Source organism: Watersipora subatra, chromosome 4, assembly GCF_963576615.1.
Source record: "Watersipora subatra chromosome 4, tzWatSuba1.1, whole genome shotgun sequence".
Taxonomy (NCBI): domain Eukaryota; kingdom Metazoa; phylum Bryozoa; class Gymnolaemata; order Cheilostomatida; family Watersiporidae; genus Watersipora; species Watersipora subatra.
This window is the reverse complement of record NC_088711.1, coordinates 8,431,935-8,457,649: the sequence shown is the minus strand read 5'-3', so window position 1 is coordinate 8,457,649 and position 25,715 is coordinate 8,431,935. Positions and strand designations below refer to the sequence as shown.

General features: G+C 37.1%; 1 protein-coding gene across 2 annotated transcripts; it reads left to right on the top strand.

The window, feature by feature from the left end:
- The first annotated feature begins 24 nt into the window (after positions 1 to 24).
- Positions 25 to 24,197, top strand: LOC137393481 (GRIP1-associated protein 1-like). 2 transcript variants are annotated; one of them, XM_068080054.1, is made up of 20 exons: positions 25 to 161; positions 2,900 to 3,028; positions 3,162 to 3,296; positions 3,579 to 3,701; positions 4,050 to 4,180; positions 4,432 to 4,502; positions 6,495 to 6,622; positions 6,845 to 6,997; positions 7,285 to 7,362; positions 10,172 to 10,402; positions 10,702 to 10,881; positions 10,965 to 11,078; positions 11,572 to 11,682; positions 12,641 to 12,793; positions 13,374 to 13,482; positions 13,568 to 13,716; positions 15,626 to 15,730; positions 16,096 to 16,186; positions 17,660 to 17,817; positions 23,828 to 24,197. In XM_068080054.1, exons 1-20 carry the CDS (start codon positions 120 to 122, stop codon positions 23,885 to 23,887), a joined length of 2,451 nt encoding a protein of 816 aa, XP_067936155.1. In that variant the 5' UTR covers positions 25 to 119; the 3' UTR covers positions 23,888 to 24,197. The 2 variants fall into 2 exon arrangements, with proteins under 2 accessions (XP_067936155.1, XP_067936156.1); XM_068080055.1 differs by lacking the exons at positions 25 to 161; positions 2,900 to 3,028 and having other exon boundaries at positions 3,234 to 3,356.
- The last annotated feature ends 1,518 nt before the right edge of the window (positions 24,198 to 25,715 follow it).

Here is a 25,715-nt window from a genome sequence, read left to right as displayed (position 1 = left end):
AACTCGAACAGTCGAAGGCTACTTGGAAGAACGTTTGAGGTGAAAATTAAGAAATACTTTTAAGGCCGTACGTTGGCACAGACAATGAACGCCGAGTAACTTTTAAGCTTTCTGTCAGGATGGATTCTGCACTTTCAGAAGAAGAATTTCACCGCTTGCAGGTGGGCTACTACGTTCTAGTATTGTTTCAACAAATTTTACTCGGCTTTTGACCAAATGAGTCGTAGAACCCAACCAGACATAGGTAGTTCGCTTGTGATATTCATTTACGACATATCCAATGCTCTTTGTGTTATGTGAGTGTCATTACTCGTGATACACATTTTCATCAAAATATTAATACAGTTTAATTTGCTAAAAGTTTTTAAAATATACATCCAACTAGGCAACTACGACGTCCTGTCAGTTTTAGCTCCTTTTTACATAATACATGTAGTTCACTTACATTATAATGTGCACACTCGCAGCTCTTCAATTAAAACATTGTTTGAGTGTTGACTTTTGTTTTAGTGCAATGCCTTAAAGCATGTATGCTTCTGCTCATGCTACATTATATGAGGCTCTGCCAGTGTTGGCCAAGGCATAACCCAAACTGCATTGCATATTTTTGGTTTTATAAAATGTAGATAGAATATCAAGATAATGGCAGCAGAGTATTTGAGGTTGTTTAAATAGCAAAGTTACTTACACATTTCATGGTTAATTTGCAATGTCTCAAACTTGGGTTGGAAAGGAATTCAACTCCAGTAATACGATGCATGTAGCCTGCTATTAGGCCTATAAGGTGCAACCTCAGACCACGTAGTCTTTAAGAGCTGACAACTATCGAGGTATCAAGTCAGATAGTTATCAATAATCAATAATTTATCTTCAATAGCAATGATGCAAATAACAATTCCAGCTAAATAATGGAATGACTTGCTGTGGATGACATGTGTATGATATGATATCATATAATAATGTTCTTTCAAATTGAATTTATCCCCTTTGTCTCTAATTTACAAAAAAGTCAATATAAAAATTCAATCACTGCTCAACTGCGTAAAAACTTATTAGTAAGTACATCCATTTGCCCATCATCTACCATGTTATGTTGTATCTGTTCCATAGCTTGATTCATTTGTATTTCAACCTTTTTGCAAACAAAGAAAAGCTGTTAGGGGTGCACAGAATTATATTATTATATTATGGTTAGATATTGTTGTCTTCTAATTTTTTATTTTACTTGGATGTGCTGACTAATGTGAGTTGATCTAATGAGATGAGCTGTTCTTGAGGTGAGTTGACTAATGTAGCCTGACTCATATGATGTGAGTTGACTCATTTGGGGTGAGTTGACTCATCTGATGTGAGTTGACTCATTTGGAGTGAGTTGACTCATTTTGAGTGAGTTGACTCATTTGGAGTGAGTTGACTCTTCTGATGTGAGATGACTCATCCAATGTGAGTTGACTCATTTGGGGTGAGTTGACCGAGACGACATGGCATTAAGGCGATTTATCACGGGTCTGACTGAATCACTTCAGGCAAATGTAAACGCAAACCATTATGAGACCAAGTACACAGGTTGGAGTTTGTCCTTTCTAAAAAGTGCTGATCGTTAGGCTCAGAAATTACCTAGTGTTGAAGGATCTTTTGTAGTTCAATCCACCCAATGATAAATCTACTACAGCATTCTCTGTATTTGGGTTGTTGTACAAAATATGGGGTTGGTCCTTTCTAAAAAGTGCTGGTCGCTAGGCTCGGAAATAACAAAGTGTTCAAGTATTCCTTGCAGTCCAACCCACCTAATAATAAATCTATTACAAGATTGTCTGTACATATTTAGGTTGAACGGTAGTGTATTTTTTATCTTCACAGCCATCAAACTGTTGCGAAGAATCAACAGTGTTTAAGCTTTTTGGATTCTGTGAATTTGATATAAAAGTTGGTAATAAAGTTACAGAAGCCAAGACACAGCTTAGAATTATAAATGGCCATTGGGCAAGGATGTTTCCGAGTTACAAAATGTTTAAGTAGATCATATTTGTTTGCAATACAAAAGGGAAGACAAATACAACATCTACTATATAGAAATTATATATCTAGTACTCGGCTGTCTAAAGAAAAACAAATGCAAGTAATAATCTGTGAGCAAGTTTGTTGCGTTAATTTGGTAGCAAATGTTATATCAAAATAATGATCAACTTATTTTGAGCAGAGTTTTAAACACAGCCATTGATATCTCCAGTACAAGCCAGGTTACAAATAGTAAGAGTTTTGCAATAGCAACATATATCTTAGTAGTTTACTCTTGAGAACACATGAAATTTAAACCGAATTTAGCTGGTTCTGCAAAGCATCTTTTTTACCAACAAATTAACTGTACTGCTTACAGCCTTACACATTAATTAACACCAAACTCGCCATACATTGAACACAATTCATAATTAAAACTCTTGTGCAACCCTTCTGCGCTGGGCCGGTCCAGTGGAATAAAACTTGACAGGAAGATTTTTGCAATGTAAACCCGTGCAATGGTCTCTTTTTACTTTACGAAAGTAAAAAGTTTTACTTTAAAAAAGTTTCGATTAAGATTTAATCATTAAATCTTAAAATCTATTAATTTTTAAATAAAATATAACTTGAAAACACTAAATGGCCACATCTCTCTGCTTCTTGTTTTCATCATTTCTGATAGCCCAAATATAACAAAAAGGAATGTCACCAACTGAGTACAATTACCCTTCATGTTGTTTTATGTAGTTTAGTTTTCTTTAATTTTTAAAGTGTTCCTGTTTATATTTCAATTTGGACTTACAGCATTTATTGCAAAGAAAATAAAATACTCATATATGCATTCTTCAAAAGGTCACAGCAATTAATCTTTAAATTGCCCAGGTCTTTTGCTATATTTTAGCTGCAGTTGATTGATCTTCGTACTAATAACTACCAACTTACAGACAAGTGTAAAAAACAAGAAACTGAATTATCCAGTTTGAACCAGAAGCTCTCCATATTAGATAAAGATTTCCAGAGAGCATCAAAGGTATGTGCAAACACAAAATTATATAACATTTGCTGGTTTATTCATAATTGTTTACACATTATCATGCCTGAGGGTGTCGTTGTCTATATAAAGTCCCATATGGTTCACAGTGAAAATACATCTTCATTTGTAGGCAATTGGTAAAAGTAAAAAGGCCAAGGAGTTTGATTTACTGATACAAGAAAATGAAAGTCTTCAACGTCGGCTGAACAACCAGGAAGAAGAGTTCAGGCTGCAAAATGAAACATTAATGCTAGAGTTGACCACGGTATGTTTTGGGATATTGCAGAGCTGGAACCATTCTGCTTGGCTGGGGCATTTCTAATAGGTTAGTGGCTAAATAATACAGGGCAGGGGTCCTGTCAAAGTACTCAAAAATTCAGTACTGTACCAGCCTGGAACAGAACATTAAAATTCATTGCTTTCAAGCTCAAGTAGGTTAATCCTTGTATATAAAACCCTGTTAACTGCATTGAACAAAGTTTGCTGAGACTAACTATTGCAGTTTCATGATTTAGATTGCCATATCAATATCTATTATCTGTTGCAGTTAGTAGCAAAGAATGAGCAGTTGGAGACTCAGCAAAGTTTCAAAGGCACAACTGACCAATCGTCTACCAGCTCAGTAGCACAATCTATCGCTGAAAAGCGTTCAGTGGAGTTGAGCGAGGAGGTAGGTCCATGGATCATCTATGTAGTGAAATGCATTGTTTTAAACTCTGTATGCAATTTGAAATATTAGGCATTCAGATGCATTGCTATATTGTTTAATGAAGTTGTTTATAGTTTTTTACTTTATAAATTCAACTGTAAACACTGCTGTTATTCCTACTTTGGGCGTCCTTGAAACGTGGTGTGCTGGTGTCTTATCTATAATTTTGTTCAAATCTTTTAGAGGCATGTTTTTTAATAGCTTGCGTGAAATAAATTCTCCAATGAACTTTGGCTAACACCATTCGTAGCTTTAACCTATGGAAAGGCGTTTTGAAAGAACTGCTATGATTTGAACATATTTGTGTAGGTAATGAGATTAACTGCAGAAAACACAGCTTTACAAACAAACATCGGAGATATAAAACAGAAGTTTGAAAGTGAGCTCAAATTGCTTCGATCTGCTGTCGAAGGAGTTGACATCACAGAATCTGATGCCGGGTAACCTTTAAGCTCTGCTTTCACGATCTTGTTTTTCATTACCGTATGTGATAGTTCACAGTTGTTTTCATAGGATGCATCAATGCACATTTTAGAGTTATGCACTCTTGATTTACATGATAAATCTGGCTCTTTTTGCATTCACAAAGCCATTGATTGGCTTCATCAATTTAGTGCTAAGTTTGGTTTAGATATAATTTATAGCAAAGATATAATTAGTGAATAAAAAAATTATTTGCGTGTATTGTTAGAGCTATAGAGAATCCGGATATGTCACTCAGCAACCTCATACAAGAATCGGAGCTACTTACAAAGTATAATGGTGGGTAGCCCTCTCAACTGCTTGTATATAATGGTGGGTAGCCCTCTCAACTGCTTGTATATAAGGGTGGATAGCCCTCTCAGCTGCTTGTATATAATGGTGGGTAGCCCTCTCAACTGCTTGTATATAAGGGTGGGTAGCCCTCTCAACTGCTTGTATATGATGGTGGGTAGCCCTCTCAACTGCTTGTATATAAGGGTGGGTAGCCCTCTCGACTGCTTGTATATAATGGTGGGTAGCCCTCTCAACTGCTTGTATATAAGGGTGGGTAGCCCTCTCAGCTGCTTGTATATAAGGGTGGGTAGCCCTCTCAACTGCTTGTATATAAGGGTGGGTAGCCCTCTCAACTGCTTGTATATAAGGGTGGGTAGCCCTCTCGACTGCTTGTATATAAGGGTGGGTAGCCCTCTCAACTGCTTGTATATAAGGGTGGGTAGCCCTCTCAACTGCTTGTATATAATGGTGGGTAGCCCTCTCAACTGCTTGTATATAAGGGTGGGTAGCCCTCTCGACTGCTTGTATATAACGGTGGGTAGCCCTCTCAACTGCTTGTATATAATGGTGGGTAGCCCTCTCAACTGCTTGTATGGTTCCCTCGCGGATGAGCTCGAGATACACATACATACATTTCCAAATGAAACTATTGAGATGTACATACCTATGTGTAGCTCAAGCTCATTCTTGTAAGACAGTTGATGAACTAGCAGCAATTCAAAATCCTAACAACTCGATTCATACGTTTTCAGTCTTACGGGGTCTACACCAAATAAAAACATTGCGTAGATCCCTTAACACTGAATATGTATGAATCGAGTTGTTAGGATTTTAAATTGCAGCTGGTTCATTAACTATTTTGTCTGTACGGCATAGAAAATTATCGTTCTTTGAATATTTACGAGGGTCTTTTAGCCCTTTTCTTTTCGATAATCAAATGGTTTAAACGCTGTTCATTCCTTGCAACAGTGTGATGGCTGTAAGCATAAAAAAGACACTATACCGTTCAACCCAAATACAGAGAATGCTGTAGTAGATTTATCATTGGGTGAATTGATCTACAAAAGATCCTTCAACACTAGGTAATTTCTGAGCCTAGCTATCAGCACTTTTTAGAAAGGACCAACCCCATATTTTGTACAACAACCCAAATACAGAGAATGCTGTCGTAGATTTATCATTGGGTGGATTGAACTACAAAAGATCCTCCAACACTAGGTAATTTCTGAGCCTAGCGATCAGCACTTTTTAGAAAGGACAAACCCCAACCTGTGTACTTTTTCTATTAGTGGTTTGCGCTTACATTTGCCTGAAGTGATTCAGTCAGACCCATGATAAATCGCCTTAATGCCATGTCGTCTCGGTCAACTCACTCCAAATGAGTCAACTCACATTGGACGAGTCAGGCTACATTAGTCAACTCACCCTAAATGAGTCAACTCACATCAGATGAGTCAGGCTACATTAGTCAACTCACCCCAAATGAGTCAACTCGCATCAGATGAGTCAGGCTACATTAGTCAACTCACCCCAAATGAGTCAACTCGCATCAGATGAGTCAGGCTACATTAGTCAACTCACATCAGATGAGTCAGGCTACATTAGTCAACTCACATCAGATGAGTCGGACTACATTAGTCAACTCACCCCAAATGAGTCAACTCACATCAGATGAGTCAGACTACATTAGTCAACTCACCCCAAATGAGTCAACTCACATCAGATGAGTCAGGCTACATTAGTCAACTCACATCAGATGAGTCAACTCACATCAGATGAGTCAGGCTACATTAGTCAACTCACCCCAAGAACATCTCATTAGATCAACTCACATTAATCAGCACATCCCAACTCATCCAAGGACAGTAAAGCAATCAGAAGACGGTCATATCTAACTATAATATAACTATGTGTATCGCTAATATCAGAGAAATGATGAGCCAAATTAAGGAACTCAGAATAAAGCGTATTGTACTATGTATTGTTGGTTGTTGGCAGATGTGAAGCTATCACTAGACACAGCCTCGGCTGAGAACAAACTATTACATGAGAGACTGGATGAGCTAAAGAAAAGCAGCAGTGCTGAGGCATCTGACCAGCTGAGAGAAAAGCTAAAAAAGAAGCAAGTAGGTGTTATGTCTTGATTATTCTATTTCATGCATCTTGCATGAAATAGAATAGTTTTGAAGAAACTTTTAGTAAAGTTTGTCAAATGCTGTCTTTTTTAAAAACAATTATCAATTATTGTCTCGTAAGTCGTTCTACTATATGCATAGTTTTATAAAGTCCTTAGAAGAGTCTGGTGTGTAATTCTCGGCAGATATAGTACAGCGTATTGTATTTTTCAGGAAAGTTATGTCAGTCTACAAAATGAGAAGGAGACTTTATTTGCAGAAAGTAGTGAGCGCATTCAATCATTAGAGGAAGCTCGTCAAAGAGATATAAAGAATTTTCAGGGTCAGATCGAAAGACTTAATGAGGATCTAAGGAGAGCGAAAGAGGTATAGGTATAGCTTAGCTATTAGCAAAGTGAATATTGGATATGCTAGTAAACCTTTCAAGTACCACGTCATCAATTTGTTATCAATACTTTTTGCCATATAGGGAACATCATCGCTATACAGCACGCTTGTACCACTGACACTGAAACCTTTATTCAATGCCATTTATAATTACTTTTAACTTGTTCTCCTTTATTATCAACTATTTCAGTTCATTATCTCGTGTTACAAACATTGTGAAGAGGAATGTTCTCCTACTTAAGTTGATACATTGCTCATGGTTTCAGGAAGCTCAAAATACTCAGAAGCAATGTGAACAAAGAGTACATGATCTCGAAACTACTATTAATTTCTTAAAATCAAAGGTAACTCACCAGTCATCTTAACAGTAAGTTATTGTACTTAGGTAACTCACCAGTCATCTTAACAGTAAGTTATTGTACTTAGGTAACTCACCAGTCATCTTAACAGTAAGTTATTGTACTTAAATAACTCACCAGTCATCTTAACAGTAAGTTATTGTACTTAGGTAACTCACCAGTCATCTTAACAGTAAGTTATTGTACTTAGGTAACTCACCAGTCATCTTAACAGTAAGTTATTGTACTTAGGTAACTCACCAGTCATCTTAACAGTAAGTTATTGTACAAAGGTAATTCACCAGTCATCTTAACAGTAAGTTATTGTACTTAGATAACTCACCAGTCATCTTAACAGTAAGTTATTGTACTTAGATAACTCACCAGTCATCTTAACAGTAAGTTATTGTACTTAGGTAACTCACCAGTCATCTTAACAGTAAGTTATTGTACAAAGGTAATTCACCAATCATCTTAACAGTAAGTTATTGTACTTAGATAACTCACCAGTCATCTTAACAGTAAGTTATTGTACAAAGGTAATTCACCAGTCATCTTAACAGTAAGTTATTGTACTTAGGTAACTCACCAGTCATCTTAACAGTAAGTTATTGTACTTAAATAACTCACCAGTCATCTTAACAGTAAGTTATTGTACTTAGGTAACTCACCAGTCATCTTAACAGTAAGTTATTGTACAAAGGTAATTCACCAATCATCTTAACAGTAAGTTATTGTACTTAGATAACTCACCAGTCATCTTAACAGTAAGTTATTGTACTTAGGTAACTCACCAGTCATCTTAACAGTAAGTTATTGTACTTAGGTAACTCACCACTCATCTTAACAGTAAGTTATTGTACAAAGGTAATTCACCAGTCATCTTAACAGTAAGTTATTGTACTTAAATAACTCACCAGTCATCTTAACAGTAAGTTATTGTACTTAGGTAACTCACCAGTCATCTTAACAGTAAGTTATTGTACTTAGGTAACTCACCAGTCATCTTAACAGTAAGTTATTGTACAAAGGTAATTCACCAATCATCTTAACAGTAAGTTATTGTACTTAGATAACTCACCAGTCATCTTAACAGTAAGTTATTGTACTTAGATAACTCACCAGTCATCTTAACAGTAAGTTATTGTACTTAGGTAACTCACCAGTCATCTTAACAGTAAGTTATTGTACAAAGGTAATTCACCAGTCATCTTAACAGTAAGTTATTGTACTTAGGTAACTCACCAGTCATCTTAACAGTAAGTTATTGTACTTAGGTAACTCACCAGTCATCTTAACAGTAAGTTATTGTACTTAGGTAACTCACCAGTCATCTTAACAGTAAGTTATTGTACAAAGGTAATTCACCAGTCATCTTAACAGTAAGTTATTGTACTTAGATAACTCACCAGTCATCTTAACAGTAAGTTATTGTACTTAGATAACTCACCAGTCATCTTAACAGTAAGTTATTGTACTTAGGTAACTCACCAGTCATCTTAACAGTAAGTTATTGTACAAAGGTAATTCACCAATCATCTTAACAGTAAGTTATTGTACTTAGATAACTCACCAGTCATCTTAACAGTAAGTTATTGTACTTAGATAACTCACCAGTCATCTTAACAGTAAGTTATTGTACTTAGGTAACTCACCAGTCATCTTAACAGTAAGTTATTGTACTTAAATAACTCACCAGTCATCTTAACAGTAAGTTATTGTACTTAGGTAACTCACCAGTCATCTTAACAGTAAGTTATTGTACAAAGGTAATTCACCAATCATCTTAACAGTAAGTTATTGTACTTAGATAACTCACCAGTCATCTTAACAGTAAGTTATTGTACTTAGGTAACTCACCAGTCATCTTAACAGTAAGTTATTGTACTTAGGTAACTCACCACTCATCTTAACAGTAAGTTATTGTACAAAGGTAATTCACCAGTCATCTTAACAGTAAGTTATTGTACTTAGGTAACTCACCAATCATCTTAACAGTAAGTTATTGTACTTAGATAACTCACCAGTCATCTTAACAGTAAGTTATTGTACAAAGGTAATTCACCAGTCATCTTAACAGTAAGTTATTGTACTTAGATAACTCACCAGTCATCTTAACAGTAAGTTATTGTACTTAGATAACTCACCAGTCATCTTAACAGTAAGTTATTGTACTTAGGTAACTCACCAGTCATCTTAACAGTAAGTTATTGTACAAAGGTAATTCACCAGTCATCTTAACAGTAAGTTATTGTACTTAGATAACTCACCAGTCATCTTAACAGTAAGTTATTGTACTTAGGTAACTCACCAGTCATCTTAACAGTAAGTTATTGTACTTAGGTAACTCACCAGTCATCTTAACAGTAAGTTATTGTACTTAGGTAATTCACCGATCACCTTAACACTAAGTTATTGTACTTAGGTAATTCACCAATCACCTTAACACTATGTTATTGTACTTAGGTAATTCAACAATCACCTTAACACTAAGTTATTGTATTTAAGTAATTCAACAATCACCTTAACACAATGTTATTGTACTTAGGTAATTCAACAATCACCTTAACACTGAGTTATTGTATTTACATGTAAGTAATTCATCAATCACCTTAACACTATGTTATTGTACTTAGGTAATTCACCAATCACCTTAACACTAAGTTATTGTATTTAAGTAATTTACCAATGATTTTTATGCTGATTATACTAGTGTGCAACGATAACACTAACCAGCTCTGTTATCAATAATGAGATTTACATTAGCATTAAAATTCAGACCTGAGTTAGCGTTGTGTTTTTATTCGTTCTTAAGATAGATGAGAACAGTATAAAAAGACTGGAGCATGCGCATCAGGAAAATGAGCGTTTCCGGGCTGAGCTGGAGGCAGTTAATGCTAAGCTAACTGATAAGCAATCAGAGCTGTCTGAGGTGTCTAACAAGTTAGAAGAAAGTGAGGGCGTGGTGGTTGATCAGACTCAGAGACTCGAAGCACTCAAGCTTGATCTGAACAATACAGAACAGCAACTGTCTGAGAAGACTCGTGTAAGTCTCATATGATATTCACATTTTGTCAGCACATGGTAGTAGTATAATAGTCATTCCTCAAAGATTCACCGCTTAAAAAGCCCTAATATTTTGACTGATAGTCCTTTAGCACTCTGTATTAAAGCTCTGATTGGCACACTGGCTAGCTTCTGATATTAGCTGGATTCTGATCGATACTCTAATACACGCCTTTGGTCTTAGCTGGTTTCTGATTGGCACACATACTGTCTGTTAATACTGACTGATCTCTAATTGATAGTACATAGTTCAGTCTACTTTTACTGGTGCCTTTTCAGGCTGCTGAGAAGAGAAAGAAACTGTTGGACGAGCTCGCCATAAAATCTCAGGAAGACAGTGACTCATACAAGTCAAAACTTGCTCAGATTGAGTTGGCGCATAAACAACAGCTGGAGTCACTTAAAACTAGTCAAAGTACAAAAATAGCAGAAATTTGTGAAGTTCTGGATAAGGAAAAGGTCAGTCCACAGGCTGCAAGCTGTTTAGAGAGCCAAGTGTCCAGCCATTAAGAATTTTAGAACATTTTCATAATTTTTTGTAGAATAAAGCTGGACAAGCGGACAAGCTAAAGGCTGAAGTGATTGCTTTGAATGAGCGCTGTGTATCTTTAGAGGAGGCCAAAGGATGGCTCCGGAGATCTCTTGACGAATCAGAGGTAGTGTCTTTTTACTTCACTCGTCTGTCTCAGTGTTACCATATAACGTTACCCTTAGTGGTAAGTGTATATGGTGGTCTGTTAAGGTCTACTGAATGAGTCAACTTGTCTGTCTCAGTGTTACCTTATAACCCTTAGTCGTAAGTGTATATGGTGGCGTGCTGAATGAGTCAACTATGTCAGACGTCGAGAATCGTATCAGAAATATTCCTAAAATATTTGTTTACCCTTATAAATACATGTATTGTAGAAAGTTAGTTTTCGACCTACATGTAGGTTTATCAACCGAAAGGTTTCCAATCACCAAATGAAACCAGTTTTGGTGATTCTAGTTTGCCATAGAATGATGATCTTATGATGCACCTGACTTGTGTTCAAATTCTTGATTGGAATTTGTATGTGAATGGCTAAGGCTTTGATTATTAGCTATACTGTAACGGGTGTGTATTCTCTCCTTTGATTTTACTAACCATTTTTGCCATTTAACTTACAGAAAAAACTTAGCAACAATCTCACCACCTATGAGTCGGAGAAGGAGAATTTGCACGCTGAGCACGTTCAAGCCATGGCTGATTTGCGTGAAGAACACAAAATGTCTATTAAGGTGTGTGAAATGTAGAGAAGTTGTTCACGTGTGGAGCAGGTTGGGTATGGAGAGTGCATTTGGTATGGAGAGTGTAATTACATTACAATGATTACATCATTAAAACTAAACGACTTGAATTTGTTAATTATGTGATCTATTGAAGTAACATTCTCACTCAGTTGACTGTTACATTCTCACTCAGTTGACTGTGACATTCTCACTCAGTTGACTGTGACATTCTCACTCAGTTGACTGTGACATTCTCACTCAGTTGACTGTGACATTCTCACTCAGTTGACTGTGACATTCTCACTCAGTTGACTGTGACATTCTCACTCAGTTGACTGTAACATTCTCACTCAGTTGACTGTGACATTCTCACTCAGTTGACTGTGACATTCTCACTCAGTTGACTGACATTCTCACTCAGTTGACTGTAACATTCTCACTCAGTTGACTGTGACATTCTCATTCAGTTGACTGTAACATTCTCACTCAGTTGACTGTGACATTCTCACTCAGTTGACTGTGACATTCTCACTCAGTTGACTGTGACATTCTCACTCAGTCGACTGTTACATTTATGGTTTCAGTCTTAATCCAAATGAAGTAGTTGAAAATAGAATAACTAAAAATTGATTTGTAATTGTTTTAAATTGTAATTTATTTTTCTACAGTTTTATTGAGAAGCTAAATGCATGTATCAAAGTGGTCATTATGTTGCTATGCTGAAAAACTACTTATTGGAGGAGTTGGCTTTCTGAACTTATTTAGTGGGTGGGCAAATCCTAATTTTTGTATTAACATTTGATAGATAAACTTTACCGTAATAGTGTAACGGATTTATGCTTTATATGCAAAGTGTTGGCTGCTCGCATAGCTTATGTTTGAGGTTACAATGATGTCATATGTTAGTATGATTAATAAAGAGCATGGCTATATCCTGTTGGAGTGAGTATACTGAAATTTACTTCAGGCTCTTGAAGATCAGCTCTCAGGGAAAAACTCTGAGCTGGAAGACTCACAGATGGAAACAAAGAAGGTGCGAGTAGAACGGGATGCACTGCAACAGAAAGTCTTTGACAACAAGCAAGAGATGAAACTGCATGAGAAGAAAGGAGCTGGTCTGGTGAGTTAGAACGCTACGCCGCTCGCCGCTCTACGAGCTGGCTGACCATTGCATAGGCGACTACACATAATATATGTTGATAAAAAATTAGTTTTATATTTTTGCTTTTCTTTAGATAACAGTGATTTGTGTCTTTATCAAATGTATTGTCAACGTATTGTGGCAATACTCAGTCCATAGAGTCGGTTAATTCTTGTTGACTAATAAAGCCATACAGCGAACCAACCCATATAGCAGTTGCTCCCACCCTACTTCAGTTAGTCAACTAGTTTTTCATTGAGTGTGTGTCTGATTTGTTAAGGTTAATGTCTTCTATCAAAAGCTATAAAAAATTATGTATTGCCTTTACGCATGTGTATCAGAAGAATCATAGGATTGAATGCTGCAAACTTGAGTCAGCGAGTGTCTCTTCTTTGGAAAGACCTGTTTATAAGAGAACAGATAAATTTGTCTACTATTGAAGATCCTTGAACTTTCCATTGTCAACTTTTCTTGAATTTTATCATTAAAATATCTGTTCTATTGACTCACTGAAGGGCAGCTTTTTAGCTTTCTTTCAATGCCTTTGTTTTTCTTGCAGATGAAAGATTTAAAAAGGCAGCTGGCGCAGGAAAGGAAGCGAGCTGATAGGCTGGAGGTTCGCATTCAGGAGATCAATTCTTCAGAACCAAAGTTGCGGCAGCAATCGTGTATGTCTTCAACCTTTTGTTTGAAAGTTTCTAAAAAACTTTTAAAGCATCTTTGACATTATCTCTGGTTTTCTCGTGTTTTCAGCTGAACCATTCTTTCTTCCCATCGATTCGGAACGACTTTCCATCAGGGCGGATGATGCCAGTTCTGTGTCTTCATGGAGTGGAGCTAATTATAGTCAGACAGGAAACAGCGTGAATAGAGAGACCAGTATTCATTCTATGGCTCGAGAGGTAGCTGTTTTTGAAGAGCTCAAACGTTCTTTCATAGCAGATTTACCCTCTGTTTTACCCTTTCTCGGTCTTTATACTAGGTATATTTTTGCTCACCTGCATAACCCATAGTTCTTGTCAAGTTTTCCTAACAGTCTTAACGGATCTGTTCACTTTATGATTTGTTAACTAGCAATAGGGTGACTCTAGAGTTATTTTGATGTGCTACCCGTGCTAACTTTGTTATCCACGAGATACATTATAGCATTCAAGGGATCCCGATTGTCAATATCCTGTAGCAAATGCTGCCGAGTGCATATTGGTGTGGAGCTTACACCAATATAGCGCAAACGAGCTATCGTAGCCTCAGACCTTTTGCTGTGTAGACCTTATACTCTGCAGTGTTTCTCGTACCCAACTTTTTGTTGTTTTTGTTTTTGCTCCTTCAGCTTGAGACGAGAATGTGTACATTATTTTGTGAAAGCTATTCTAAGCCTGTCCTACTGCACGTAATTGCCTTTTTGTTAACATCTTGCAATAAGAAAGCTATGCCGTCATTTGTTGTGAAACTTTTCAAAACAACTTTGTCACAAAACGTGTCCTGCATAGTCACGTTCCTTTGGTTAGTTTCACCCTTTATCACGCTTCAGTTTCATGGCAACTGTACGTGATAGTCAACAAAAGAGTTTTTTGGGAAATCTTTTGCTTGTTGTTATATCTGAAAATCTTAAAGGTTGACTTGCAACAAAATTCACATTACAGTTATTTGGTATCAAAAGATTCACCGTGTCTTACTCTGTTGTGTTGTAGGTGCCAAATATGTGGAAATGTGATTACAAGCTCTTAAAAGCCCAAAAACGGAAAGCCGCCGTAGATTGGAATCTCTTTATTTCTCTGAAATAGTCATTACAGTTTGGTTATTGTTTTGTCACGTGATGTTATCACGTGAATTGAAAGGCCAATAACAAGCTCGATATGTAACTTATCGTAGCACTAATTTATGACAAACACTTCGGGTTTTACCGAAGACCCCGTATCAAATATAGATGCTCGCTACTTTACAGTTTTGTTTCGGCTTGATCTAATCATCAAGTCGTAATCTGATCATGTGAACCAATACTTCGCAAATAATTTTGGCAGCACTTTTCGATTATCACAGGTGACCAACAGGCTCGTCATGATTATCAGACAATGATATGTACTCCTTCGAGCTAAGGTTAAAAAGTTTAACGAATTTTTACGGTGAGTTATAAGATATCACTGCTAAAAGTGACAGCATTACAATGACGATACAATAGACGCGTAAGAACAATAGACTTGGTTCTATTGACTGCATGAAGTATATTTGTGAAAATATTTCGACGAATGAGGTTGCATGAAAGTGTAAACAGAAACCATCTCTCACAACTACATCCCATTTGAGCCGTTTTAAAAAGAGAATCCAAACTACGGCGGTCTCGTGTGGCTGCGATTAACTGTTCGTTTTTGAGCTTTTAAGAGCTTGTAATCACATTCCCACATATTTGGCATCTACAACACAACAGAGTAAGACATGGTGAATCTTTTCATATCAAATAATTGTAATATGAATTTTGTTACAAGTCAACCGCCAATAAGCTTTCATTCTCATTAGTGCTATAATGGGTAAATGATTACAAGAGATTACTCTGAGAGTTGTCTTCTCAAAGGTTTCATCCGCTGTTGATTATTGAAAAATACAGCATCACAACTAAAGTTTTATCATATGTAGCTCAATTCGCTAGATCTCACAGGCTGCTGCTGCCTTCTATTAACCATTTAACTAGAACACCTTCAGTGTACAGCTTGCAACAAATTTTATGGCCTTCAAGGATCTCTAGTATACCTGTGACAGGATAGAGTTGTCTCGTATCGTAGGTTTTTTGCATTATATGGTTGTAATTTATTTCAGCCAACTCCACGAACCAGTCCCTCTCAGTCTGCTGAGCATGACACTCAAAGTTTGTTAGCGGTGGTCGAAAGTCTGCAGAAGGAGAAGACATCATTGTCAGAGAGGGTGAGAGCATTTCATCTTTCGAGAGATGTCAGTTTAACGGCAAATCTGATGGCATTCATTTCAACTACCTAATAGTTCTTAGTTGATTTTCTAAAATGGTTTTGTTGATGGAGTAGACTTTTAACACTTACCTACTAAGTTTGAATCCAAATTCTCTATTTGAGTCGGCATCTTGCATAATCTTGTATTAGATTAGCAGACTTTATAGATATTTAAATATTATAAAATTCAATTATGTTGAGATATACATGGATGTAGGGTCACCGGACCATCTGCCTTGTTCTTTGTGACATTCACTACTCGCTATTAGGAAGCCGCCAAACTGTGTCTGCTTCTGGTGTGTAAGGTGATGGCCTTCCTTGTAGGTGAGCATGTTAGAGCAGAGCAACTCCGCCATGGCAGAAGATTTGTTAAAGAAGCAGTCAATAATAGAGCATTATACGATGGAGGGGAAAGGTAATGATCTGACTTGCCGACAGTCCTACAGATGCTTGTGTGGTGCTTGTGGGGTGCCTGTGTCTGTTGGTGTAGGGCTGATTATTGTTATAGATTAATCTCTACAAATATATTTAACAAGAATTATCTTATCCTCGTTATTCTTCAGCACTAAACAAAGCTTTCCTCAATCCTATAGGCCAGCAAGCATTGAATAATAGATGTAGTAAGGAAGGTTACTACAGAACAAACTGATAGATATAGTGAGGAGGGTTACTACAGACATAACTGATAGATATAGTGAGGAGGGTTACTACAGACATAACTGATAGATATAGTGAGGAGGGTTACTACAGACATAACTGATAGATATAGTGAGGAGGGTTACTACAGACATAACTGATAGATATAGTGAGGAGGGTTACTACAGACATAACTGATAGATATAGTGAGGAGGGTTACTACAGACACAACTGATAGATATAGTGAGGAGGGTTACTACAGACATAACTGATAGATATAGTGAGGAGGGTTACTACAAACACAACTGATAGATATAGTGAGGAGGGTTACTACAAACACAACTGATAGATATAGTGAGGAGGGTTACTACAGACATAACTGATAGATATAGTGAGGAGGGTTACTACAAACACAACTGATAGATATAGTGAGGAGGGTTACTACAAACACAACTGATAGATATAGTGAGGATGGTTACTATAGACATGGCAATCAGATGTGGATAAATTCATATCACATCCTAAAACTGTTGTATCGAAGAACCTCTATGTAAAATTGAAGTGTTGCAGCATTCACTCCATGTTAGAAGCATTTTGGTTCATTGAATTTCCTAATGCAATAGCATTTCTTGCAGAAGATCTAGGCCGTTTCACGCAGACTGTTTATGCCAGTTTTGTAACAGTGTCATATTTCAGATGCTTATAGATTCTGTCAGATTCCTGAAATACATATATATATATATACACATGTATATTTACATTTATATATATATATCATCATCTAGGGTTTGAAGAACAAATGCCATTCAAAACATTTTATAATCATTTCTCAAATATAATTATGAATCTCATCCAACGCAACTCTGTACTACATCTCTATAAGTTGTTCTGCCTTTATTGTCTAGTTTAGTTGTAAAAATGTATATGTGTATCTTGTATTGTCCATTATTCTTGATGACTGGCAACTTTGATACTTCAGCGTATTGACAATATCTTTTAAACATTACTCCACGTGCATCTTACTAATTATTTGCTGATAAGAAATAATATTGATGTTAGTTGCTGTCCTGTTGTATTTTTTTGACAAACAAATGTACAAGAGTTCCTTTTCAGACATCACATAGCGGCTTAGCATGCTCTTTGGTCAGGCTCAAACATTTTCATCAAGTGAAATGTTCATCTACATAGAATATTTATGAATTGTTTAACCTGTTTGCTGTTTATATCTTCTCATCATTGTTTTTGCCTGCAGAGTATGTAAGTAGTACACCAAAGAAAATGGAGAAGATGACTCTGAAACGAGTCGTGGACTTTGTCAAAGACAAGGGGGATGAAGGACTAAATGAGAAATATAGGAAATGTCAAAGGATGCTTGAGGAAACCTTAACAAAGAATATGTGTCTCCAAAATGTATGTACAAGTACTTGTTAGTATGTGTTGTACCCTTTTGTCTGTCAGTATGTGTTGTACTCTCTTGGCTGTCAGTATGTGTTGTACTATCTTGTCTGTCAGCGTATGTCAACGTATGTTGTGTCTTTTTGTCTGTTAGCGTATGTCAGCGTATGTTGTATATTTTTGTCTGTCAGTATGTGTTGTACCTCTTGTCTGTCAGTGTATGTTGTATCCTCTTGTCTGTCAGTATGTGTTGTACTCTCTAGCCTGTCAGTATGTGTTGCACATTTGGGCAGCATTTCTCGTCGCTATAGAAAAGAGCAGTTTTGTGTGCATGAAACCTTACTTATCCTATTCGTGAACAGGAAGTACCGCAAGACATGTTTTCGTTCTATAAAATTAGCTCATATATTTATTAGTCACATTTAATATGTTTTTTTAAATACGGTCAGACGTTATTGCTCATTCGTTTTATGCGTACATCATACCGTTTAGTGATTTTCCTGGCAGCTTCATATGATTCTATGACATTGTCCATCTCATGAGTTGCTAAAAATTTGTATCAACTGCTTGAGAGGTAAATGGAAAATTTACAATTTTAGTGTTTCAACTTTTTGTGTGAACATGTAAGCTGAAGCTTTGTTGAGATACGTCACTTTTTGCTTGCTATCTGTGTGATGCCACATCCTTTGGCTTGCTAGATGTGGTGCTACATTCTTTGGCCTGCTAGATGTGGTGCCACATCCTTTTGCCTGTTAGATGTAGTGCTACATCCTTTTGCTTGCTAGATGTGGTGCTACATCGTTTTGCTTGCTAGATGTGGTGCCACATCCTTTTCTCTGCTTGATGTGGTGCTACATCCTTTTGCTTGCTAGATGTGGTGCTACATCATTTTGCTTGCTAGATGTGGTGCTACATCATTTTGCTTGCTAGATGTGGTACCACATCCTTTTGCTTGCTATATGTGGTGCTACATCCTTTTGCCTGTTATTTGTGGTGCTACATCCTTTTGCTTGCTAGATGTGGTGCTACATCCTTTTGTTTGCTAGATGTGGTGCTATATCCTTTTTTCTTGCTATATGTGGTGCTACATCCTTTTGCTTGCTATATGTGGTGCTACATCCTTTTGCCTGCTATATGTGGTGCTACATTCTTTTGCTTGCTATATGTGGTGCTACATCCGCACTGCCGATGATGTAGCTTTAAAGCTTAAACAAGTTGAAACTCAAGCCTGGTTCCCATATCGAATGCGAGACGCCAGCGGCAACCTCGCGCTGCAAAACACTTGCGATGCTAGGCTCGGCGGCTAATGTTCACATAAAGCTGCGTCGCTGGTGACCGCATAAAAATGGCCGCTAGCCATGCTGTCTCGAAAGTTCTGACCTTCACCTGTACAGTGCATTTTGGGAAGGTTTTGCCTGCGGCTTTTCACAAATGTTGAACAGCGCCGAACTCTTGCGTTGACCCCGCCCTTCCCGGCAACTACCGGCGGAAGCGAAAATGAGAATCAGGCTTCAGGCCTTTCACTCTGTTCAGTAGATATAACTGTTTGCATAATACATAATTACTATATATACTATAAAACCTCGATGGCTTGCACAGCATTACAATGATGACATGATTTGGTTTGTAATGCTAGTCACAAGCAATAGGCCTCAATTCTTGATTAATACTCACCTCTAGGTACCCTCAAGTTCATTACTAAAAAAGTGTTAGTTACCCGACTAATACCTGGTGATCACGAACAAACTGGTAGGAATACATCAGCTATAAAAACTGATGTAACTGTCAGCAAGCGCGGCGTGCATATCAATTAATAAATAATTACGAATGCAATGCTGCCACGCATTTAATAAATGATAAAAGCCTTACTATGATGCCAAATTCTCAAAGGTCAGAATCTACTGTAGTCTGAAAATGAGGATGGATAATAAGTACAACTATGTTATACTGATAGCATCGTGTTACAAGGCTAGAACTGATTTGTTCGCAGCACCAGATCAATGCTGTTAACAGCATAGATTTGGCGGCGAGCTGTTAACAGCATGGCTTTGGTGGCGAGCTGTTAACAGCTGCTGTCCTTATTATTATTGCTATTACTCTTATAATATTTTACAGAACTGAAACCATGCTGTTAACAGTGTGCTGTTTGCAGCACGCTGTTATCAACACATTGTTAGCAGTACGCTGTTAGCAGCTCTTGTTATTATTGTTATTGCTATTACTCGTATAATATTTTGGGTGAACAGTAATGGCTGCCAGTTCACTTCATTTGCTGTTATCGCTGAAGTTGTTGGTGGTGGTGAACCTTATCTGTTTTTGGAAAAAAATTTGCCTTCGTATTAGCTTTTTTGTGTCTTGCTAAAACTTTACATTTTCAGCTTGGAACAGCTGAATGTATTTTTATGAAATTATCTGTAAGTTTGCGAGTTTATTGGGTGTGTTGTGTGTAAGCATCTGTAAGTTTGCGAGTTTATTGAATGTGTTGTGTGTAAGCATCTGTAAGTTTGCGAGTTTATTGGATGTGTTGTGTGTAAGCATCTGTAAGTTTGCAAGTTTATTGGATGTGTAGTTTGTAAGCATCTGTAAGTTTGCGAGTTTATTGGATGTGTTGTGTGTGAGCATCTGTAAGTTTGCAAGTTTATTGGATGTGTTGTGTGTAAGCATCTGTAAGTTTGCAAGTTTATTGGATGTGTTGTGTGTAAGCATCTGTAAGTTTGCGAGTTTATTGGATGTGTTGTGTGTAAGCATCTGTAAGTTTGCGAGTTTATTGGATATGTTGCGTGTGAGCATCTGTAAGTTAACGAGTTTATTGGATGTGTAGTGTGTAAGCATCTGTAAGTTAGCGAGTTTATTGGATGTGTAGTGTGTAAGCATCTGTAAGTTTGCGAGTTTATTGGATGTGTTGTGTGTAAGCATCTGTAAGTTAGCGAGTTTATTGGACGTGTTGTGTGTAAGCATCTGTAAGTTTGCGAGTTTATTGGATGTGTAGTGTGTAAGCATCTGTAAGTTTGCAAGTTTATTGGATGTGTTGTGTGTAAGCATCTGTAAGTTTGCGAGTTTATTGGATGTGTTGTGTGTGAGCATCTGTAAGTTTGCGAGTTTATTGGATGTGTAGTGTGTAAGCATCTGTAAGTTTGCGAGTTTATTGGATGTGTTGTGTGTAAGCATCTGTAAGTTTGCGAGTTTATTGGATGTGTTGTGTGTAAGCATCTGTAAGTTTGCGAGTTTATTGGATGTGTAGTGTGTAAGCATCTGTAAGTTTGCGAGTTTATTGGATGTGTTGTGTGTAAGCATCTGTAAGTTTGCGAGTTTATTGGATGTGTTGTGTGTAAGCATCTGTAAGTTTGCGAGTTTATTGGATGTGTTGTGTGTAAGCATCTTTAAGTTTGCGAGTTTATTGGATGTGTTGTGTGTAAGCATCTGTAAGTTTGCAAGTTTATTAGATGTGTTGTGTGTAAGCATCTGTAAGTTTGCGAGTTTATTGGATGTGTTGTGTGTAAGCATCTGTAAGTTTGCGAGTTTATTGGATGTGTTGTGTGTGAGCATCTGTAAGTTTGCGAGTTTATTGGATGTGTTGTGTGTAAGCATCTGTAAGTTTGCGAGTTTATTGGATGTGTTGTGTGTGAGCATCTGTAAGTTTGCGAGTTTATTGGATGTGTTGTGTGTGAGCATCCAGCAGCCATGGCAGTTGGATTTAGCTTATTGATTTTTGACCTTCAAAAATCATTTTAAATCCCTGTGCTAAGATTTGAACTGGATTATTGAACTGGACATGAACAGTATTTATAGAACAATTGCTATTGTATTTAAAAAATCATACGATTCTGCATAACTGCTGCACATAATGGTTGATAAAACCCGCTGTTGCGCTTTTGTTTCTGCTTTTGACATAACATTGCGCTTGTCCTCAAGCAAGACGGCGGCTTTCTAATGTATTGGTGTGCGTTTGTTTATTTGTTTGTTTAACATCACCTGGATACGCAAATGTTGTTCACCTGAGTTTTAATTATTCGCCACAACATCTCGTCAGTCAACTTACATGTATTTACCCAAAATTTTCCAGGCCGGTTCATACCAATTATCCAAATATCATATGCGAAGTCGAAAATGGTAAATATTCATTGTCTGGGACTGAATGGTGTAAATCTTGGCCGTGTCGCATTTTAAGCGGCACATCGCGTTTTAAGCGTCGCGTGATGAGTGTTCAAAAGTGTTTTGGTAATAATGTGACACGTATGACATGACAAACCACGTAGAGCCCATCTATTCGCCAACTTTGCGCCGACCTGTTTCCTTCCTTCAATCCACTTTTTAGCCTTTGTTATATCGGTTTGGTTTTACATTAATCAGTCGTGTTTACTAACACGTGGCTATGATGTCACACAAAGTGTAACTATGCAGTCTGTGGTTAGTATTAGGACAGTAGTCACAAGGAATAATTCTAATCTTAGCTTTTGTCTCACCATTTAAGAAGGGCTTTCGCCACTCGCCTTCGGCCCCTACTGTTCAAGTTTCTATTTGGCTGCTTGGTCTAAAACGGGTTCAAACTAAAACATCATCACAATGGATCTCAGCATAGTCTTCACGTAGCTATTTTATATCTCTGTTGGCCGCTTGCATTTTAACCTGTCTAATTCCTTGTTAGTGATGTGCGTAAAAAGAGTTCCCTGTCATAAAGATAATCGTCTAACAGCTTTGCGTCTTGGCAGCGCTGTAACTAAAAATGTTGTTCTTTTAACTCTATTCTCCATCCAATCATAGACTTTCCTCCATACCTCACTAATTATGTGGGAACTTTTGTGCTAATATTTTTGAATACCTTTTTATGTTAGATTAGCAAACGTGATTAAGTGCCGTTTCATGTTTGCCAGTTATTACGATGTATGTAAAACAATGGGCATTCAACCGGCATCCATAAATACAACAGTGTGAGTGGCAAACAATGTCTCTGGGCAGATCTATGGCTCTCTATAGCTCTCTATTCTCCTCTTTAGAGCCCGTCTCTATGCATTTAAACGCAACTTTTGCGGTTACTTGTTCATTTGTTTGTCTTTTCATTTGGAATGTTTTTATTGAGTGAATTTGTCACCGGCTGGCCCTATTCTCTCAGTCGGCTCTTGGAGGTATTGCTCTGCATTCATCTGAGTAAATGTAGCTTCCAATTACTTCTCACCGCTATTCAATGTTGGCTAAAATAAAACGTGGCCTAAGTTTCATGTTGCAGGATGGGCCAGTCAGTGCTTGGCTGGTGCATTGTCTGCGGGAGAATCTAATCACATCTGTTAGCTTTCTCATCATGTTTACTATAGCCTTCTTTCTAACCTCAGTTTCAGAGTCGTCATCTGTATAAAGTATGTTAAAACCAAAGTGAAAAATTTGTAATTCCAATAGATGCAGTATTTGTTATCTGTATAGTATCTGTAACTGACCATCTATGTACGTGTAATTCGGTAGTTATGTGTCAGCGACTGTTTACTCATGTCTATATTGGGCCAGATATGTCACGATAGCTGCAGTAATATTGGCAGTAATATCCTTGATCATCTGATATGTTCATAATAAAAAACTTTCATCGGTGTTAATGTTTTAGTTGTCGTTGCTATTACTTGCAACTAGTACTCTGGCAGTTTGGTATGCTGAGGGAGACTGTCAGGTGTGTCGATAAAGTACAGCGAATCACTGTTTGCACGATTATTCTAGAATGGCAGCCGGTAGTTGATTGGTGCAGGTGCTAGAATTGATGGCAGCCGGTAGTTGGTTGGTGCAGGCGCTAGAATTGATGGCAGCCAGTAGTTGATTGGTGACTAGAATGTCGATTCACCAAGCTGAAAGTCGCGAGTTCGAATCCCATACGATGCAATCTTTTTTCCAACCTCCAACTATGGATCGAACACAGCTCTTATTATAGTAAAGATAAGCAAAAAATCATGCAAGGAGTTAATTTTATTTTAATGATTTGGGTCATAAGCTTTATACTCGAGCAAGAATTTAAAAAATCTTTATTTATACAAGTAATTGGTTTTAGGATCTGGAAGAGCTTTCAAAACAGCTCGCAGAAACTAAAATATCCCGCAGTCAGATCTAATGGTGAAGCAGTCTGATACAAGGTGCTAGCGTTCATTCTCTCATTACCACTCACCCGCATCAAGGATATCCAAGGCATAACTAGATTGTCTAGAGGAGCTACCTCTAGAGCTTCCTCGGTGCCTTACATCATACAGTTGAAGCAGAACTTATTCTTTGTAAATAAATGATTTAATAGATGCCTGGTTGGTTTTAGTTAGTTTTGATAGATTAATGTACTTGCCATTCCATTGAAATGAGATTATGCTAATGGTGTCAACTTTTTTAAACTTTTTTACAATTTGTGTAATAAATATTTTTGGATATTTTTCTCCTTTCCACTTCATCAGTCTATATAGCAAAAGGTTTTTAAATATTTATTAAATGCTCAATAGCCGCATTAGTTGTACATTTCATTAGGGATAAATCAAAATATCATCGGCTTTATACAAGTTACTTTCATCACGTATTAAAATCAGGAATTGCCTTTCCATTCTGATGTGCCAGCCGTAAAACATCGGGTTTGCTTAAGAGTGTAAAGTTTTTTAGTGGAGGTTTCACTAGGAGTGAGCATTAAATATATCATTGAATTAATATGAACAAGTCTTATGTTTGCTCTGATTTGGTTTCGAATAGCTTTGGTATTGTCGTGCAAGCGTGTAGTTGTCTCCCCCAATCACCATCATCCATCTCTTTTTCCATAGCACATGGGTTTTAAGGAACTCTAATCGTGTCATCGACAGCATATTGGAAAGATAAGCTTGTTCTATCCCAGTTATATTAGATGCTTGTTCGTGTGATAACTAGATGATATATTCATTCATACACGAACCACAGCTGCCTTTTATGGAAGAATCATTTAACGGTAAGATTTGAACGTAGTCAACTGTATTCAGTATTCTATTGCCTTCATAATACAACCTTTTAGTTGAGCATTTGTTCAGTAAATCCCTTTTACATTTACTTAGCCATATCAGCTATTTTTGTAACCGCCGATGTTTTTCTATATAATCAATTGCAGTCAGAGCTTTCATAATAATGTATTGGTGTATTTTTATGCTGCTGCTCCTTTCATGTTGGGTATTATTCTTTGCTGTTTCTTATTGAAATGTGTTGCTAAAGCAAACTAGTCAAGTGCTTAATGCGAACAGTTGTGCCTCGGCAGCGAGTCGATAGAAATAGCAGTCACTCACTGCTCATGTGAGACACAAGGTAATTACGAGTCAACATTTCTCATAATTTGTTCAGAGCAATTCTAGTTGTTTGTGTTAAGGTAATTCAATTGATTTTCAGCCGAATATTATTTGCTGTTAGCCAACGTGAGACATAGCTTAATTGTCGGCGATGGTGAAATTGGTTACGGTCCCACACAGTTTGGCTGACTCATAGCCTGTGTAGATATGTGCTTATTCGTTTGAGGTATTGCGGTTCTCTCTTTTTATAGACCAATAATCAATTACAATATATATAACTTCTACCTGGTAGCACTTCTTTTGCACGAAAGGTAAGTGCTTGCACTAAATCTGTACCAGTCAGCTGTGCACTTAGTTTTATCTATGAAATTATTTGAGGCATGATTGTTATCATTTTATATTATTGGATGGAACTAACAACGGGAAGCTACTGAAGCACTCCTATTGGCTTGTTTCAATCAATACGCTTACTCCGAGCACCTGAGCTGCAATATAATATTGCAATAATACTATAATATTGATTGTAAGAACCTGGTTTTTATAGTGCTGCCTTTTGCAATCATTACTCTTATTCATCCTCGCAATAACCATCCAGTGTGTAAGTTTAAGTCAGACGACTTGTACTTGAGTTCAGTAAATGTACATTGATCCAAAGTG

What these genes read in the sequence shown, in the direction of transcription:
- LOC137393481 (XM_068080054.1), top strand. Translation starts at nt 120, where the DNA reads ATGGATTCTGCACTTTCAGAAGAAGAATTTCACCGCTTGCAG. An exon ending in TTAATTTCTTAAAATCAAAG is followed by an intron (nt 7,363 to 10,171) that starts GTAACTCACCAG and finishes TTCGTTCTTAAG; the next exon opens with ATAGATGAGAACAGTATAAA. An exon ending in AGAATATGTGTCTCCAAAAT is followed by an intron (nt 17,818 to 23,827) that starts GTATGTACAAGT and finishes AATTGGTTTTAG; the next exon opens with GATCTGGAAGAGCTTTCAAA.